Genomic DNA, 15,956 nt, shown 5'->3' on the forward strand with positions numbered 1-15,956 from the left:
ACGCAGGTCAAATATTATTCCTTGAACCTTTCGGGAACCTTCATGATGGGAACTGGTCAGTCATTCCTCCTCCTACCCTGATTTTGTATATGCTCCTGTGTCTGTGTGGTTGAGGGGTATGCCTGTGCATGCCCCCAACCATTTGAGAGTTCACTATGCTGTGAACTCTCAAGGGCAAGGACAGACCCCTCTTCTCCATGTCCCTCCTGGAAGTCACCAGGTCTGGCACGAATAAATGAAGAATGAATGTTGATGATAGTTCTGTCGAACTTCATTGTCTCCTGGGTAGACTCCAACTTTCTGTCCACCTCCTCTGCAGATGGCCCTGGAGTAGCCATGCTCTTCAGGTGTCCAGCTGAGCACATTCCTGGCCTGGGACCGGGCCATGCCCTACAGACACAGCATACAAGCAGTCTGTCCTGTGACCCGACCTATCCCGGTCCTGCCTCCAGGGCCTATCCCCGGAGCTCAGCCTCCTGATTGTGGCCCCAGGTTCTCCGTGTTCCTGCCAACGCTATAACAGACATAAGAGGCTCCGGAGGCCCCTGACTTTACAAGCCACCCTTTGTAAAATTTGCACTGAGAGACAGACACATGGGTGGTGACATTTCTTAATTCTTTAATAATTGTGGAAGGGCAGAGCTGAGTGGCTAATTTAGGTACCAAGATGCTTCAGCACTCCTGAGAATTAGTCAATTTTGTATTTCTTCACTATTTTTGAAATCGCTTATTGCAATTATCGATGAAAGCAACTTTTAACATTGTGACACTATGTTTCCAAATAATAGGAGGGGCTGGATCTGTCATTCCAAAACCCAGCTGGTGATTCTATTGCTGACCTCCAGGCAAGCAGGATACCTGATCAGACGCTACTCTGTGCCTTGACAGTCTCCATGCCTGGGGCAGAGGGGCCCCACCATCTCCCCTGAGGGTCCCAAGGAGGCCCACTCTGACACCCCCAAGCCATGGATGTTGACTTTGCTTCCAGTTGGTTAATGATACACAGTGTGGCCCTGGAGATCCTCATATGTGAGCCGCTGTGCAGCATGGGAGTGCATTTACAAGCTATATTCTTAGTAGCAGAATCCTAGAGTTTACAAACACCTTCCTGAAATAAGATCAGCTTATGTTGACAAAATATGACATTTATCAAAATGAGGTTCTCATCTCCCACCTCATACTGCCACGACGCAAGTGTTAAGACAGGCTTCTCACTGACAAATGAGGGGACAGGGTGACAGCCGTTGGGCCCTGGGCAGTGGTCGCTTCCTCTGAGACTTCTGGCTCTGTTTTCTGGGAGCTGTACTGTGGTCTCAGTGGGACAGGGAGAGACCCCATGGGTGGCCTGGGGCAGACTCTGGGCAGGTAGCTGGGTCCTCTGCAGAATTCTGGGCTGGCCGCTGGCCAAGGTGAAGTTGGCTCCTAGGCACTTGGGACTCATCTGCGAAAGGAAAGGCGAGCCTCACAGTTCAGATGATCGCAAATGTTCACCTTGGGATCCCTGCTTTGTGTCCAGTGGTCTAGGAGGCTCTGAGACCCAAGAAAGGACAAGACTCGCAGGCCACGAGTCCCTAGGGACTTGCAACTTGCAAAAGAGAAAGACCATCCCAGTCCCCAGTCACTAGGCAGCACCAGCGGGGACTCACAGAGGTGGCCTGTGGGCTGGGTTTCCTCTCTTACGGCGCTAAGACTGCTGGGGCACCGGTCCTTCTCTGCTCCCTCCCCTGTTCCCCCTCTGCCCCCCTTTCTTGGCCTCAAGGAACTAGCGGAGGAGGGGTGCGAGAGCGCAGGGCAGGGGATGCGTATTGGGCCACAGGGCGGGGCAAACCCCGTGAGGTCACCAAGCCTTGGATAAAGCGGGGCAGAGCCGGTGGGGGTGGCAGAGCCTTCGTTCGCCAGAGTCGCCTCAGGGACCCAGAATGAAGCTAGTCTTCCCTGCCCTGCTGTTTCTCGGGGCTCTTGGTGAGTGCAGGTACCTGGGAGCGCGCCCCGCCAGGTGGGCGCCCTTGGTCTCCGCGCCCGCTGGCTGGATGCCTGCGTCCCCACTATTCCCCTCGACCATCTACCCCTGCGCCCCGTGCCCCTTACCCTTCCATCCCTATGCCTCGGCTCCAGCAGCCCGGAGGCGGTCGGGTCCCGCCCACCTGCTTGGGGAGGAGCCAGAGTAGGGCTCTTCTGAGCGGGCTACTCCTCAAGCGCAAAGCGACCCTGTCCCATTGTGTCCCACTGGGACCTTTGGTACCTATAGTACTCTTGCAGGCTTTTTACGTGGGAGGCAAATGAGATCCAGAGACCGAGAGTGACTTGCCCAAGACACACAGGAGACTGGAGTTCAGAACCCAGCTCCTGCCAGGACTGTGTAACTTGGGCAAGACAGAGCCCAGTTGAAAAAAGAAAAAAAAAAAAAGTCCAGCTATCTTCCCAGAAGGGCAGAGGTGGTGGCACAGACCTTCCTGAAGGGAGCCCTTCTTCAGAGAGTCTAAGAGAGAAATGATTGATTCCTGGTTTTAAATGCATCCAGGCTAGGACTATCTGAAATAGTTTCTGGGGTGTGCGCAGGGCACTCCACAGTCATGGACATTAGTGACCGGAATGTGTGAGGGCAGGGCTCCCTGCAGTTGGGGGTGTGTGTGTGTGTGTGTGACAGGTATCAGTGCCTAGGCAGTATGTGGGGGGCTGGAGGAAAAGGACAGATGTCCACTCCCTCCCTGGGCTCCTGCCAGCCAGGGTCAGCCTCCTCCTGCCTTAGAGCATGTATTCACAGCTGGGAGAATCCTGGGTGAAAAAGGGCCACAGAGAACACACTGAGCGTACACCCCCAACCTTAGGGACCATGAAGCCATCCTTGTCCCCATCTTCTGGTTTCCTTCTCTAAATTCCTTCCTATGGGTCTTGTCATCCCTGTCTTCTCTGAGGCAGGATTGGGTCTGCCAGGACCAACTGATCAGGACCAGCTTGCCTTCTGCTCCCTGACCTGTGTATAGCCGGCTGGAAGCAGAGCACAGGGTTGGGGTCACCTGAGAGAGACCAAGAAGCAGGAAACCTTGCTTTCCTGGAGGAGGTCATGGGCTGTGCTGCAGGATCTGGCCTTAGAGTTGCACCCCTGGGTTCCATTTTGAGGATTCACTTGAATCTTGGGTTGCTGTGGACCCCTGCTTTCGGGGGTCCTTGCCCTGCTCCCATGGGCGTCCTGGCTGGTGAAGGTTGGGTGGGGTGAGAAGAGTAGCTCCATCCCAGTCCCTGCTCTGGAGGTCAGAGGACTGTCTGTCTGTACACAAGCAATCAGGGGATGCGTACTTTGAAGGAGATTCCATCCAGGCTCAGGGGGCAGCATCTGAATGGCTGACAGAGTTCAGGTGTGGGGTTGGGGATACAGGAGGGGGCAGCCCCAGACCTGCTTCAGAGAGCACATGGTCTTGAGGGGGACCCATGGTTTCGGAGGTGGCTGGGGAGGGATGAGTGGGTGTCTGGGGAGGGATGAGTGGGTGGTACATTCTAACCCCGCCCCTGGTGTTTGGGGGGCTGGGACTGTGGATCTTGAAAAACCCCTCTGTGGTCCGTTATAGAGTTTCCTGGTTCAGCCCTTCCCAAGGGAAGAAACCAACTCTGCCTGTGGGCTTCCCATTCCTGCTGCTGTTCATGTCCTCCCCCACCTTGAAGCATGGTCTTCTGTTTTGCCTTTCCTCTACACCCTTTGGTCGCATCTGTCATCAAGCTAATTTCTAACACCACCTCACTATTCCTGCCCCTTGTCCATTCCCAATATTTTTCTGTTTGGTTCCCTGCTTTCAGTCTACCCCTTCCCCATTCTTAGCAAAGCTCTTATCTCTGCTCTCTTCCAAGAGAGAGCTCTACTCCCTCTGGAATAAGACCTCCTTGGAACAGCACCTAGGGCTTTCCATGATCTTACCCCAAACCCTTTACGCACTCCATCTCCACTGTGGTCCATCTCTAACCTGACCAACCTAAATCGGCGGGCTAGCTTTGTGGTAAGAGCAGGAGGTTTTGTCTCTGATTTTTGTAGGTTGAAATCCTAGACCCAATACTTCTTAGTTGGGGGGAACTTGGACAAGCCACATAAATAGCTAAAGCTACTATTTTCTCACCTGGAAATGAGGGTGTTAGAAGCACTCACAATACAGGGGGTTGGAGGACTGATGGACAGAGAAGGCGTGAAGTGCTGATCAAAGCGCCTGGCATAAAAGGTGCTTGCAACATTGGGGCCATTGTTCTCACTCTCCTGGACCGCCCTGATTACTGGTTGAGGTCATGGGGACCTCACTTCTGGTTTGGTATTGTTTCTTCTAGAGCATTCATCATCCTTAGCTTCCTCTTTTTTTACTTTCTCCCTCTCCAGAAGGGAGGTAAGATCTAGTCCTCTCTGCTTACATGTTCCTCTGTATGCTGTGTATACAGATGGCATCCAGTAAATGCTACTGGGTCACAAGTGGCTGAATATGACATGGTTGGTTGATTTTTTTTAAAAAAAATATTTTATTTATTTATTTGAAATAGAGTGTGAGAGAGAGAACATGAGCAGGGGGACAGAGGGAGAGGGAGAAGCAGGCTCCCCACTGAGCAGGGAGCCCGTTGTAGGGCTTGATCCCAGGATCCTGGGATCATGACCTGAGCCGAAGACAAAGGCTTAACTGACTGAACCACTGATTTTATGGCAGTACAGTTGCATGAGAGCCTCATGCTAGATTATATCCCCTGGGATTTTTTGGGACATGGTTGCCCTTGAGCCCCTTCTGACTCTGCCTGGGAGCCTCAAATACCTTGGTGGGTCTGCTTATACAGGGGATGGTTCAAAATTATGCATGGGTCTGATTATGTTGGAGATGGCAGAGGGCTGAGTGTTCTACTCTAAAGCACATCCAAACGGGAAGGGAACTTTTGCCAACAAGTGGGTTTTGTTTATTTGTTTTGCAATAGCTTTATTGAGGTATATTTTACATATCCTCCAATTCACCTATTTTAAATGTACAATTCAGTGATTTGTAGTAATTTTACCAAGTGGCACAACCATTACTGTAAATCAGTTTTAGTACATTTCTTCTCCCTAATGAGTTTCTTCATGTCCGTTTATAGTTACTTCTCATTCCCACCCCCACATCAGGCCATCACTAATCTATTTTCTGTTTTATAGATGTGCCTTTTAGGAAATTTCACACAAGTGGAATCAAACAATAGGTAGTGTCTTGTGTCTGCTTCTTTTTCATTTAGCATAAATGAAGCTCATTTGTATCATGGCCCATACCACTAGTTCTTTCCTTTTTACTGCCAAATAATGTTTTGTTGTGTGAATGTACCACATTTTCTTGAGCCATTCACCAGTGCCTGGACTTTCAGGTTGTTTCTAGTTTTTTGGGGGTGGGGGAGCTTTTCTGGATAATGCTGCTGTGAATATTCATAAAGGAGTCATTATGTGGATATATATTTTTATTTCTTTGGGGTATTTATCTAAGAAGTGGATTGCTGTGGGTCATATGGTAACTCTCTGTTTAACATTTTGAGAAACTGACCATCTATTTCCTAAAGTGGCTCCAGTATTATACAGTGTACAAGGGGTCCCATTTCTTCACATCCTTACCCATACGTTATTCTCTGTTTTAGTTACTATAACTAGTTCCAGTAGGTGGGAAATGAAGATCTCATTGTGCTTTTAATTTGCATTTCCCTGATGATTAATGATGTCAAACATCTTTTCATGTGCTTATTAGCCATTTATGTATCTTCTTTGGTGAAATGTCTGTTCATATCTCTTGCCTATTTTTTGATTAGGTTATTTGTCATTGACTGAGTTGTCAAGATTCTTTGTAAGTGTTTTCCCCCAAGCTGTTGCTTGTGTTTGTATTTTCTTAACTGTCCTTGAAACACAAAAGTTTTGAATTTTTTTTTTATTTTTTTTAATTTTTTTTTAAAAATATTTTATTTATTTATTTGACAGAGAGATCACAAGGAGGCAGAGAGGCAGGCAGAGAGAGAGAGAGAGGAGGAAGCAGGCTCCTGGCTGAGCAGAGAGCCCGATGTGGGGCTCGATCCCAGGACCCTGAGACCATGACCTGAGCTGAAGGCAGAGGCTTTAACCCACTGAGCCACCCAGGTGCCCCAAAAGTTTTGAATTTTGATAGGCCCAATTTATCAATTTTTTTTTTCATTTGTGGACTGTGTTTTTGATGTCATAGCTAAGTAAACTTCGTCTAAGCCAAGGTTGCATTGTTTTCCCCTTGTGTTTCCTTCTGAAAGTATAATTGTTTAACTCTTACACTAAATTTTATGATCCAACTTTGAGTTAATTTTCTGTGTGTGGTGTGAGGTAGGGCCCTAAGTTAATCTTTGTATGAGCCTGCCTGTGTGCTAGCACCATTTGTTAATAGACTATCCTTCTGCCTATTAACTGCCTTAGTGCCATTAACAAAAATCAATTGAATGTAAATGTAAGGATTTACCTCACTCAGGACTCAATTTTTTTCATTATCTATATGTCTGTCTCTATGCTAACATCACACTCTTGATAACTGTAGCTTTATATAATTTTTTAAAAGATTTTATTTTATTTATATTTATAAATATATATTAATATATATTTAAAAATCTTTTTAAATATTTTATTTATTTATTTGACACAGAGAGAGATCACAAGTAGGCAGAGAGGCAGGTAGAGAGAGAGGGGGAAGCAGGCTCCCTGCTGAGCAGAGAGCCCAATGTGGAGCTTGATCCCAGGACCCTGGGATCATGACCTGAGCTGAAGGCAGAAGCCTTAGCCCACTGAGCCACCCAGGCACCCCTATAATGTTTTGAAAGTAGGAAGCAAAATTGCTCCAGATTTGTTCTTTTTCAAAACTGTTTTGACTATTGAATATAAATTATATGGAAAAATTATAAGTTATATAAAATTAATTTGGTTATTTTATATCAATTTATTTATTTATCCTATATACATTTTCAAATCTGTTTGCCAATTCCTCCAAAAATAAAAAAGTGGCCTGCCAGAATTTTAATAGAATTTGTGTTGACTATTTGTATCAATTTAGGGAGAATTAGCATCTTAAAAATATTGAGTTTTATAAAGCATGACCAAAAATGTTTCTCCACTTATTTAGAACTTCTTTCATTTCCCTCAGCAAAGTTTTATAATTTTCAGTGTAACAATCTTGCATTTGTTTTGTTAAATATTTTTCTAAGCATTTAATTACTTTTGATGTTATTATGAATGAAATTATATACTTCGTTTCATTTTTGGATCAACCAATGCCTATATGCAAAAAATAGAATTGCTCTTTGTGTATTGATCTTGTATCCTGTGACCTTGTTTTACTTGTGTATTAGTTCTAATCGCATTTTGTGCACTCCTTAGGATTTTCTACCTAGAGGATCATGTAATCTCCAAATAAGGACAGTTTTGCTCCTTTCTCTCCAGTATGGGTGTCTTCTGTTGCTTTTTCTTGCCTTATTACTGTGGCTAGGATCTCCAGTATTATGTAGAATAGAAAAAGTGAGAGTGGATACCTGATCTTAGGGGAAAGCATTCAGTCTTTCACCATTATAATATAATGTTCACTGTAAGTTTTTCAATGATATGGTTTTTAAGGGATGTGAGCAAATCTGGTCTAGCCTCATTCTTAATTGCATAGATTCTACTAACAAAGCAGTCTCTGCTGGAGAACCAGTCTTCTTGATACAGGGTGAAAGGTGGTAACTCAGACACACTGACCCACTTGGTACACCACTCACTACTACTGAAAAGGATTCGGGTGTGTTTTAGTTGCTTGGGCATCATCTGGGGATATTCTTGTCAAAGCAACAGTCTAGAGGGACTTGGATTCTAGGCTGGATTTTGCCACCGCTGAGCAGACAATCACTCAGTTTCCTCAAGAGCCAGTTTCCACCTTAATAAGACAAGAACAATAATCCCTTTCCTGCTTACCTCTTGACTTCAAGTGGGTCAAAGCAGGTGAGAGAACCTCACAAATGGATGCAAAGGGTCATCATCATTTTCTAGAGGTAGGAAATGTGTCAGGTACAGGAAAGAAAATAATCCAGAGGCTCTGACCATCTCCTTTCATTTACTGAGAGTCACAGCCCTCTGGCCAGCAGAGAATGCTCATTAGACCATCAAGACATCTGCACTCGAGGACAGTGGCCTAACTTTGGCACTGAGTGAGGGGTAAAGGGGAGGAGCAGAGAGATGGAAGAGCCTGGAAAACCCTGTCAGAGGGTGAGGTGGTGTCTCCCGTGGGCAGTGCTCGAACCCTGACTCCTTGGTTTCTCTCTCCCAGGACTGTGTCTGGCCGCGCCTAGGAAATATGTTCGGTGGTGCACCATATCAAAAGCAGAGTTGGCAAAATGCTCCAAATTCCAACGGAATATGAAGAAAGTGGGGGGCCCTACAGTCTCCTGCACAAAGAGAACCTCCCACCAAGAATGTATCCAAGCCATCAAGGTAAGTCACTGCCATGTGTCTGGGTGGGACGAAACTGAATGAAGGGAATGAAATGGAGTGAAATAGAAAAAGTGTTTCCCCCCACTTCTTCTGCTTTTCTTTTTGGGTATCTGTTAGTTGGGAGTGCTCCTTCCTTATAGGACACAGGGCCATTTTGAGAGAAGATATTAACATTTCAAAGTTGAGAGAGGAAAGGTGGGGAATCTGGGGTTTGCAACACAAATTGTTAAGAAGAGTGTTGCAAACACAGAAGTAGTCACATTGGATGAACAGGCAACATCAGGGTTCCTCTGAAAGGTAAAACCTCCAGATGATCATTACCGCCGAACCCTGAACAAAGTAAGATCAGCTGATCTGTCGTTACCGGACCACAGGGCTTGGGAAGCGCTGGCCAGGGCACCAGGCATTGGAAGGACATTTGTGCAAAACATACTCAGAGAGAGAGAAAAGGGAATCATGACTTCCGGATGATCGCAGATTCCTTTTTTTTTTTTTTTTTTTAATTTTTGTTTATTTAACAGAGAGAGATGACAAGTAGGCACAGAGAGAGAGAGAGGGAAGCAGGCTCCCTGCCGAGCAGAGAGCCCGATGCGGGACTCGATCCCAGAACTCTGAGATCATGACCTGAGCCGAAGGCAGAGGCTTAACCCACTGAGCCACCCAGGCGCCCCCTTTTGTTTTTTTAAGATATAAGATCTACTGAAATAATTTCTACTCATTCACTCAACATATATGTTCTGTGTCCCTTCCCTGTGCCATTGTTGTGGGCACTTGACTCTAGCAGAGTGGATAAATTGTGTCAAAATTTCTAATAATATCTAGAGTTATCAGAACAGTACGTAGGGGTAAAAGATCTAGCTTAAACAATGTTTTAGGCTATTGTTTTATAACTATGGCCTGGGGAAAAACAGCACCAGCATACATTGCTCATTTAAAATGCAGAATCTTAGACTTCGTTCTAACCTATTCAACTGAGTACCTGTGATAGGGTCACAGAATTTGCCTTTTTAATAAAAACCCCCTTCGAAATCAGTTCTAGATACCACACATCAAATGATGTCATTGGAAACAGAACACGCATTTTTGAAGAACCAAGGGACAGGTTAATTCTCAGAAATTTGGAGGACAAGAATGCTTGTAGCTTTTAAGCAATGAACAAAATCATGAGGTAAACTGACAGATTAAAAAACATAAAAAATTTAATTTATAGCCATTGAAAACATCCAACCAAAAAATTTAGAAAGCACCAGAATGAATATGCAGCAGCTCTGACAAGGGGTTCCTATTTACTGTACACTCTATAAAGAATTAATTCAACCTGGTCAGAAAGGTAGGGTCCTATATGAAAAATAATATGAGCCAAGCATGCTCATAGTAGGAGGGCATGCATAATTACTAAAATTACTAAAATTACATAGTAGTAGGAGGGCATGCATAATTACTAAAAATACGAAATGTTTGTTCCCTTTAGTAACCGGAAGAATATACACCTAAGCAATCTGTTAGCACTTACATTTTTAAAAGTAATAGCAGTAAAACCAAAGCCTGTCCTGCTGGTGATTTTATAGCAAAACTGATCTTCCTGGTCGGTGGGATTCTAAATTGCCATTACGGATCTTCTGGAAAGCAGAAAAACAACAGTGGCCAGGGCCATGAAGATAAACAGGCTCACTGTCTGGGTGATTCCCACCCTTGGATGCCTACCCCACGGTGACAGATCATCAGAAGGAAAAAAGAAACCTATGAGGACATAGCAATCCATAAAAGCATAGATATCATAGCAAAAAAAAAAAGAAAGTGCGGAACATTTGAGGAATTACTGGATAAGCCATGGAACTACCGCACTATCCTAAAATATGAGGAGGTCAATGAAGTCAATAAAGACTGCAGGAGTGAGAAAATGTCATGTGGTTTTAGATGAGTAAAACAGTGCACCAAATATTGTCTCTACCAGATTGCCAATACAAAGGTGCAGTCGTTAATTGGTTGCCTTCCGCTCAGGTCATGATCCCAGGGCCCTGGGATGGAGCCCCGCATCAGGCTCCCTGCTCGGCGGGAAGCCTGCTTCTCCCTCTCCCACTCCCCCTGCTTGTGTTCCTTCTCTCGCTGTGTCTGTCTCTGTCAAATACATAAATAAAATAAAAAGAAATAGGTAAGTATATGAGAAGTAATATGCCCAAGAGAATGCACATGGTTTATTAGGATAATTTAAAGATAGCATAATAGTTCTATTTTCTTTTCGATAAAAAAGGAACTTAAAAGAACCAAATATAGAGAAAAGATGGGAGCAAGCATCTCGAATAAACAAGTTTGGATATAAATGAATGAAATGAATGAGCGATACGGGCAGGGGGTTCGTACAAAAAAGAGAATATAGCGATATGGCTGGAAGATCCTTCTAGCCACAAAGACCTGTGACATCCTGGAACTGAGTGGCCTGGATTAGAGTAGGCTCTCTTCTGAAGCTTGGCTGGCCTCTTTGCTTTCAGGCAAACAAGGCAGATGCCGTGACCCTGGATGGTGGTTTGGTGTATGAGGCTGGCCAGGGCCCCAACAAACTGCGACCCATAGTAGCTGAGGTGTATGGGACCCAAGCAGGTAAGTTCTCCCTGGAGACCCAGAAGCTGGGGTGGCCCTGGTCTTGGCCCTGGGCTCCGTGTAGTCAAAGGGGCTGCATTGTAGAGGTGGGGTCTTAGATAGCATTCCACTTGCAGGGGTCAGAGTTCCTGGGCCCTTTGGGCCAGATGCCCCCCCAGTTAGGGAGGACATGCGTGTGCTCCCTGGGGGACAGAGTGGACCAGAGGAAAAGGTAGCCTACAGCTCCCCTTTTCACCCGGGGAAGGTCAAGGTGGGCTGTTTTTCTCTCTCTAAGGCTTTTAATTATCCGGTTAAGAGCTTTCAGTTCTCTCTGTCCCTCTGCAGAGCAACGAATCTACTATTATGCTGTGGCCATAGCCAAGAAGGGCACCAACTTTCAGCTCAACCAACTACAAGGCTTGAGGTCCTGCCACACAGGCCTTGGCAGGTCCGCTGGATGGAACATCCCGATGGGTACCCTTCGTCCATTCTTGAACTGGGCAGGGCCACCTGAGCCCCTTGAGGAAGGTGAGAGGGCTGGGGGATGGAGTGCCTCTCTGGCGGGGGTCTCCCGCCCAGCTGCACACACAGGCCACTTGGTACACACGTGTGATGAGCCCAAGGTGGGTCTCTCTGCACCAGCGGCCCTTGGAAGGAGGCAGCTGAGTCTGCCGTCGGCCAAGGGCATCTCTGAGCTCCCAGCCTCACGAAGAGGTTGTCCAGCAAGGATAGAGGAAGTGGCTCTCTGCCCGCAGGAGCAACACAGGGGGGTGTGACGTGCTGTGGCTGGGCTGGCTCACCCCATGTGGTCTGTTTCTCTGTGTTTGACAGCTGCGGCCAAATTCTTCTCCGCCAGCTGCGTGCCCTGCGCGGATGAGCAACGGTACCCCAACCTATGTCGCCTGTGTGCGGGGACAGGGGGAAATAAATGTGCCTGCTCCTCCAAGGAACCATACTTTGGCTACTCTGGTGCCTTCAAGTGAGTGAGAAGGTCGTCTTCTCCTGAGTGCCACGCGTCCTCAGCCCAGGAAGCCTTTTCTCTGGCCCCAAATACAGCTCAGCCTGCTGGCCGGGCCCGCTGCGGTGTAGACAGAAGTACTTAGTAGAAAGAGGGCATTGACGTTGCCCGGCGAACGTGCCCCTCCAGCCCCCACCCCCGGACTCCCCCATGGTGCCCCTCACCCCTACACCAGTCTGGTGGTGTCCTCAAGATACTCAGACTTTACTTTCTGGTGTAGAGTCTTCAAACCCTTTTATACAGAAAGACCCATTTTGCCCTTTCAGCCCCTAACACAGGCGATGAGGGGGGTGGTCTCTGGCCAGCACCTGAGCCCTTCTTCTTCACCATCTACCTGGACGTGGCTCTTGCTCCCTCCCCAGATGGGGTACCCCAAAGCCTCAGAGCCTTGACCACTGTGGGTCGGAAGCCCACAGGAGATAAACCTCGGGACCCTGTTTCCCTGGGAGGCACGAGGAAGAAGTTGGGGAGGGCCGCTTCGTGCTGACCCTTCCCGTGCTTTCTCATTCCACAGGTGTCTGCAGGAAGGGGCTGGAGATGTGGCTTTTGTCAGGGACAGCACAGTGTTTGGTAAGAGGCAGGAGGAGAGCCTTGGGTACTCGCTCCTTTTATTTTATTCTACCATAATTCTGAGTATTGAGCTAATCGGATGCCTCATCTCTTAGCACACTATTGTTGGGGTTCCCTACAGGACATGCCTCTTTTTATTTTCTTTTATTTCTTCTTTTAAACAATCCTTTTCCCTTAAATCCCCCATACCCACTGCCTTTCATTTCCTCCTAGACAGCCCCGCGGTGGTACTCGACACGGGTCCTTCGAGACGTATGGGGTCTTGCAAAATGCAGAGCGCCCCTTGTTATTTTGGCGTATTAAGACCGCAGACGTTTCAGCATTAGAAACCATGCTGCTGCCCAGATTTTCCACCCAGCATTTTGTTCCAGAGATGTATCTGTGTTTTGGGTCTGTCTAGTTCAGTGGTTCTGTCTGTTGAGGAAGGCTCCACGGAATATGTCTACCAGATTCGAATGCTTTCATTTTCTTCTGTTAGTAGGATTTTGCTGTAGTTGTTGGGATAGATGGCGTTTGTCAAGGTCAAGAACTTTACCAAGTTCTCCATATTACTAGTTTTCTGAAACTAAAAAAACAAACACAAGTAGATGTTGAACATACACGTACTTGTTCTGCATCTATTAAAATTAAGATGATCTCACGGTTCTCTTCCTTTCCTCCATTAATGGCATACATTGCTTTAGCTTTTTGGATGATTGACCATTCTTTTTTTAATGGGATAAACTGACAAACCATAATCCTGATCTGCTAGTTTTTTAAGATGCTCTGTTAGACGGAATTAGCTAATGTATATTTGAGATTGATGCTTTTATGCTCATAAAGACAAGAGGGCTGTCATTCTCTGCTGTACTTCTCTCTCTGATTTTGAGATCAAGGTTGTACTAATCTCATAAGAGGAGTTGGGCAGGTTCCTGTCACTTTATATACTCGGAAGCGACGTATATACGAGATACATCAGCACTTCCAAATCGGGCTGAACTCCCTCATAAAAACAGTCTTTCCCCTTCTTTAGATAGCACCCAGCGTTGGGAAGTGATTCAACTGTATCTCTCGCTGTAAAAGTGTTTGTAATTTTTATTCTTTCTAGAGAGGTGGGTGAGGCATCTCCCCCGGGATGGCTACCTGGGTTGCCTCTGCCAGCTGGCCCTTTTCTGGGTAGAGTTGCCATGAAAACAGATGGGGTCTGGTTCTGCCTTCTTGACCAGCCAGGCAGCAGTCTTGATCCCGGAGCAGCCTGTCTGACCCAGAGGAACACTGGGCTAGCCCGCGAGGCTTTCTGGGCATTGGAGCAATCCACTGCCTTTCTCACCGCCCAGTTCTGTAGAGTGCCTCGGATGTCTCCCCTGGCGGAAGCTCATGGTTAGTGCCTCCACGAGGCTCATCTGACCTTCCCTTTACTTCTGCCCTTCCTCCAGAGAACCTGCCAAACAAGGCTGACCAGGACGAGTATGAACTGCTTTGCTTAAACAACATTCGGAAGCCCGTGGACGCTTTTCAGGACTGTCACCTGGCCCGGGTCCCTTCTCATGCTGTTGTGGCCCGAAGTGTGGATGGCAAGGAGGACTTGATCTGGGAGCTTCTCCAGAAGGCACAGGTATCCACCCCTCGTCCCCCCCACCCCCATCCCTGGAGGCCCTCCGCACCTCCTTGGATTTATGTGGGGAGATGCTTTCCTTCCCTAATTTCCTGCTGTTCCAGAAGTCCTACTGCAGCCTCTCTTCCCAAAAGGTGACACATTCAGGGAACTGCCTACCTCGGCGGTGCTCTAGACAGCAGAAGCAATCAAGATCTCTCCAGCATTACTGATGAACATTGTCTCGTGGGCTGGAGCAGAAGCAGAGGGAGGATGGGGCAGTATTCTCAGGACCTTAAGGTGCTGGGACCCTAGAAGCTTCCTAAGAAATAAGCCACAGCAGAACTCCTGCCACAGGGAAGGCGCTGGTCCCTACGCAGGAGGAACAGAAGCAAGGATCATCCCCGGGCTCCGGATGCTGTTTTTCAACCTGATATTTTTCCTTTCCTCTCTATTTAACACTGAGACTGTGATTCTTATTCTTCCCGAATTAGGAAAAGTTTGGGAAAGACAAGTCATCTTCGTTCCAGCTCTTTGGCTCCCCTGCAGGGGAGAAGGATCTGCTGTTCAAAGACTCCGCCCTTGGGTTTTTGAGGATCCCCTCGAATATAGATTCTGAGCTGTACCTTGGCTTCAACTTCATCAGTGCCTTCCAGAGCCTGAAGGAAAGTGAGTGAGGCCGGGGTGAGGAAGTTGGGGGGTGGGGTGGAGGGGTAGAGGGAGTAGGGGGGTGAGGGGTGGGGAGGCAGGCTGGCAGCAGGGGCTGCAAACTGCTGGGGAGACCTTCCAGGAAGGACCCTGCACTCCCTTCTCAGGCAGTGCGGCCCTGCTCTAGAGCGGTCACTTCTCCACTGGAGGCAGAGGCCAGTGTCCTGTCAACCAAGTGGTGACTGCCCAAGGGGAGTTTGAGGATGGGCTCAACATCCCCTAAGCCATCTCCTGGGACTGCCACTGTCTCTGTGTCCTGGAGCTTGTGTCCCATGGGACTGAGACATTAGACGAGTTATTGCACTAAGGCTTAAAGGGTGGATTAGAAACCGGGGAAGTCTCCAAAGGAACGGAAATGAGAAGCCCGGTTATGAGCGCGCCTGGAGAAGGGGTTGTGTCTAGGAGGGATGGCGGGAGGGCAGCAGGTGCCCGGGCGCTTCTCTGGGCTGGCGGGCGCTGGGCGGCGCCTGGGTGTCCCCGCTGGGCTCTGGACCCCACTTGGGCCTTGTTCCCGTGAGCAGAGGCTTTGGAGGCTGCAGAGCGGCGCGCGCGGGTGGCGTGGTGCGCGGTGGGCCCGGAGGAGCTGCGCAAGTGCGAGCAGTGGAGCCAGGCGAGCGGCGGGACTGTGAGCTGCGAGTCAGCGCCCAGCGGCGAGGACTGCATCGCGCTGGTCATGGTAGGGGCGTGGGCTCTGCCGGGAGTGGTCCAGAATTGGTTCAGAATTGCTTCTGGTGGCCATTCCACCCCACCCCCACCCCGCCCAAGCCTGCTTTGTCGCAATTATTGCAGGGGACCGAGGAAACCTAGACAGGTAGCATGTCGGACACCACTAGCAGAGCTACACCGCGGTTCAGGGGTTGAGAGCTCCCTACCCCGGATTCCTGGGTACACGTGTGCATCTCGGATTGCACCTGTTCTGTAGGCTTTGAGTCCTTGTCACTTGCGGATACGTCGTGGCCATTTTCCCACGTGAACATAGTCTCTGAAAACACTTAAAAATGATGTTTGGGTATCTTTCCTGTGTTTGTGGCTTGGTTTAGCCATGATCCTATTCTGCTTAGTCC

The 15,956-nt window shown here is 48.0% G+C and overlaps 1 protein-coding gene and 1 long non-coding RNA gene across 2 annotated transcripts in view; one reads left to right on the top strand and one right to left on the bottom strand.

Annotated features, from left to right (window-relative positions):
- Positions 1-602: 602 nt before the first annotated feature.
- Positions 603-2,163, bottom strand: LOC309850900. The gene is made up of 2 exons (XR_014304504.1): positions 2,089-2,163; positions 603-1,441 (listed from the first exon to the last, which is right to left on the bottom strand). It is a non-coding gene; the product is annotated as an uncharacterized lncRNA (long non-coding RNA).
- The window catches only part of LTF (lactotransferrin), a 28,689-nt gene continuing 14,392 nt past the window's right edge, over positions 1,660-15,956 (top strand). Inside the window, exons 1-9 of the mRNA XM_082705500.1 lie at positions 1,660-1,962; positions 8,283-8,446; positions 10,936-11,044; positions 11,369-11,551; positions 11,855-12,002; positions 12,556-12,611; positions 14,027-14,205; positions 14,679-14,853; positions 15,414-15,568. Of these exons, the coding sequence (XP_082561626.1) occupies positions 1,920-1,962; positions 8,283-8,446; positions 10,936-11,044; positions 11,369-11,551; positions 11,855-12,002; positions 12,556-12,611; positions 14,027-14,205; positions 14,679-14,853; positions 15,414-15,568 (1,212 nt within the window). The 5' untranslated portion in view covers positions 1,660-1,919. The remainder of the gene's footprint in view (positions 1,963-8,282; positions 8,447-10,935; positions 11,045-11,368; positions 11,552-11,854; positions 12,003-12,555; positions 12,612-14,026; positions 14,206-14,678; positions 14,854-15,413; positions 15,569-15,956) is intronic.

The sequence above is a fragment of the Mustela nivalis genome, assembly GCF_964662115.1.
Source record: "Mustela nivalis genome assembly, chromosome: 1".
NCBI lineage: Eukaryota > Metazoa > Chordata > Mammalia > Carnivora > Mustelidae > Mustela > Mustela nivalis.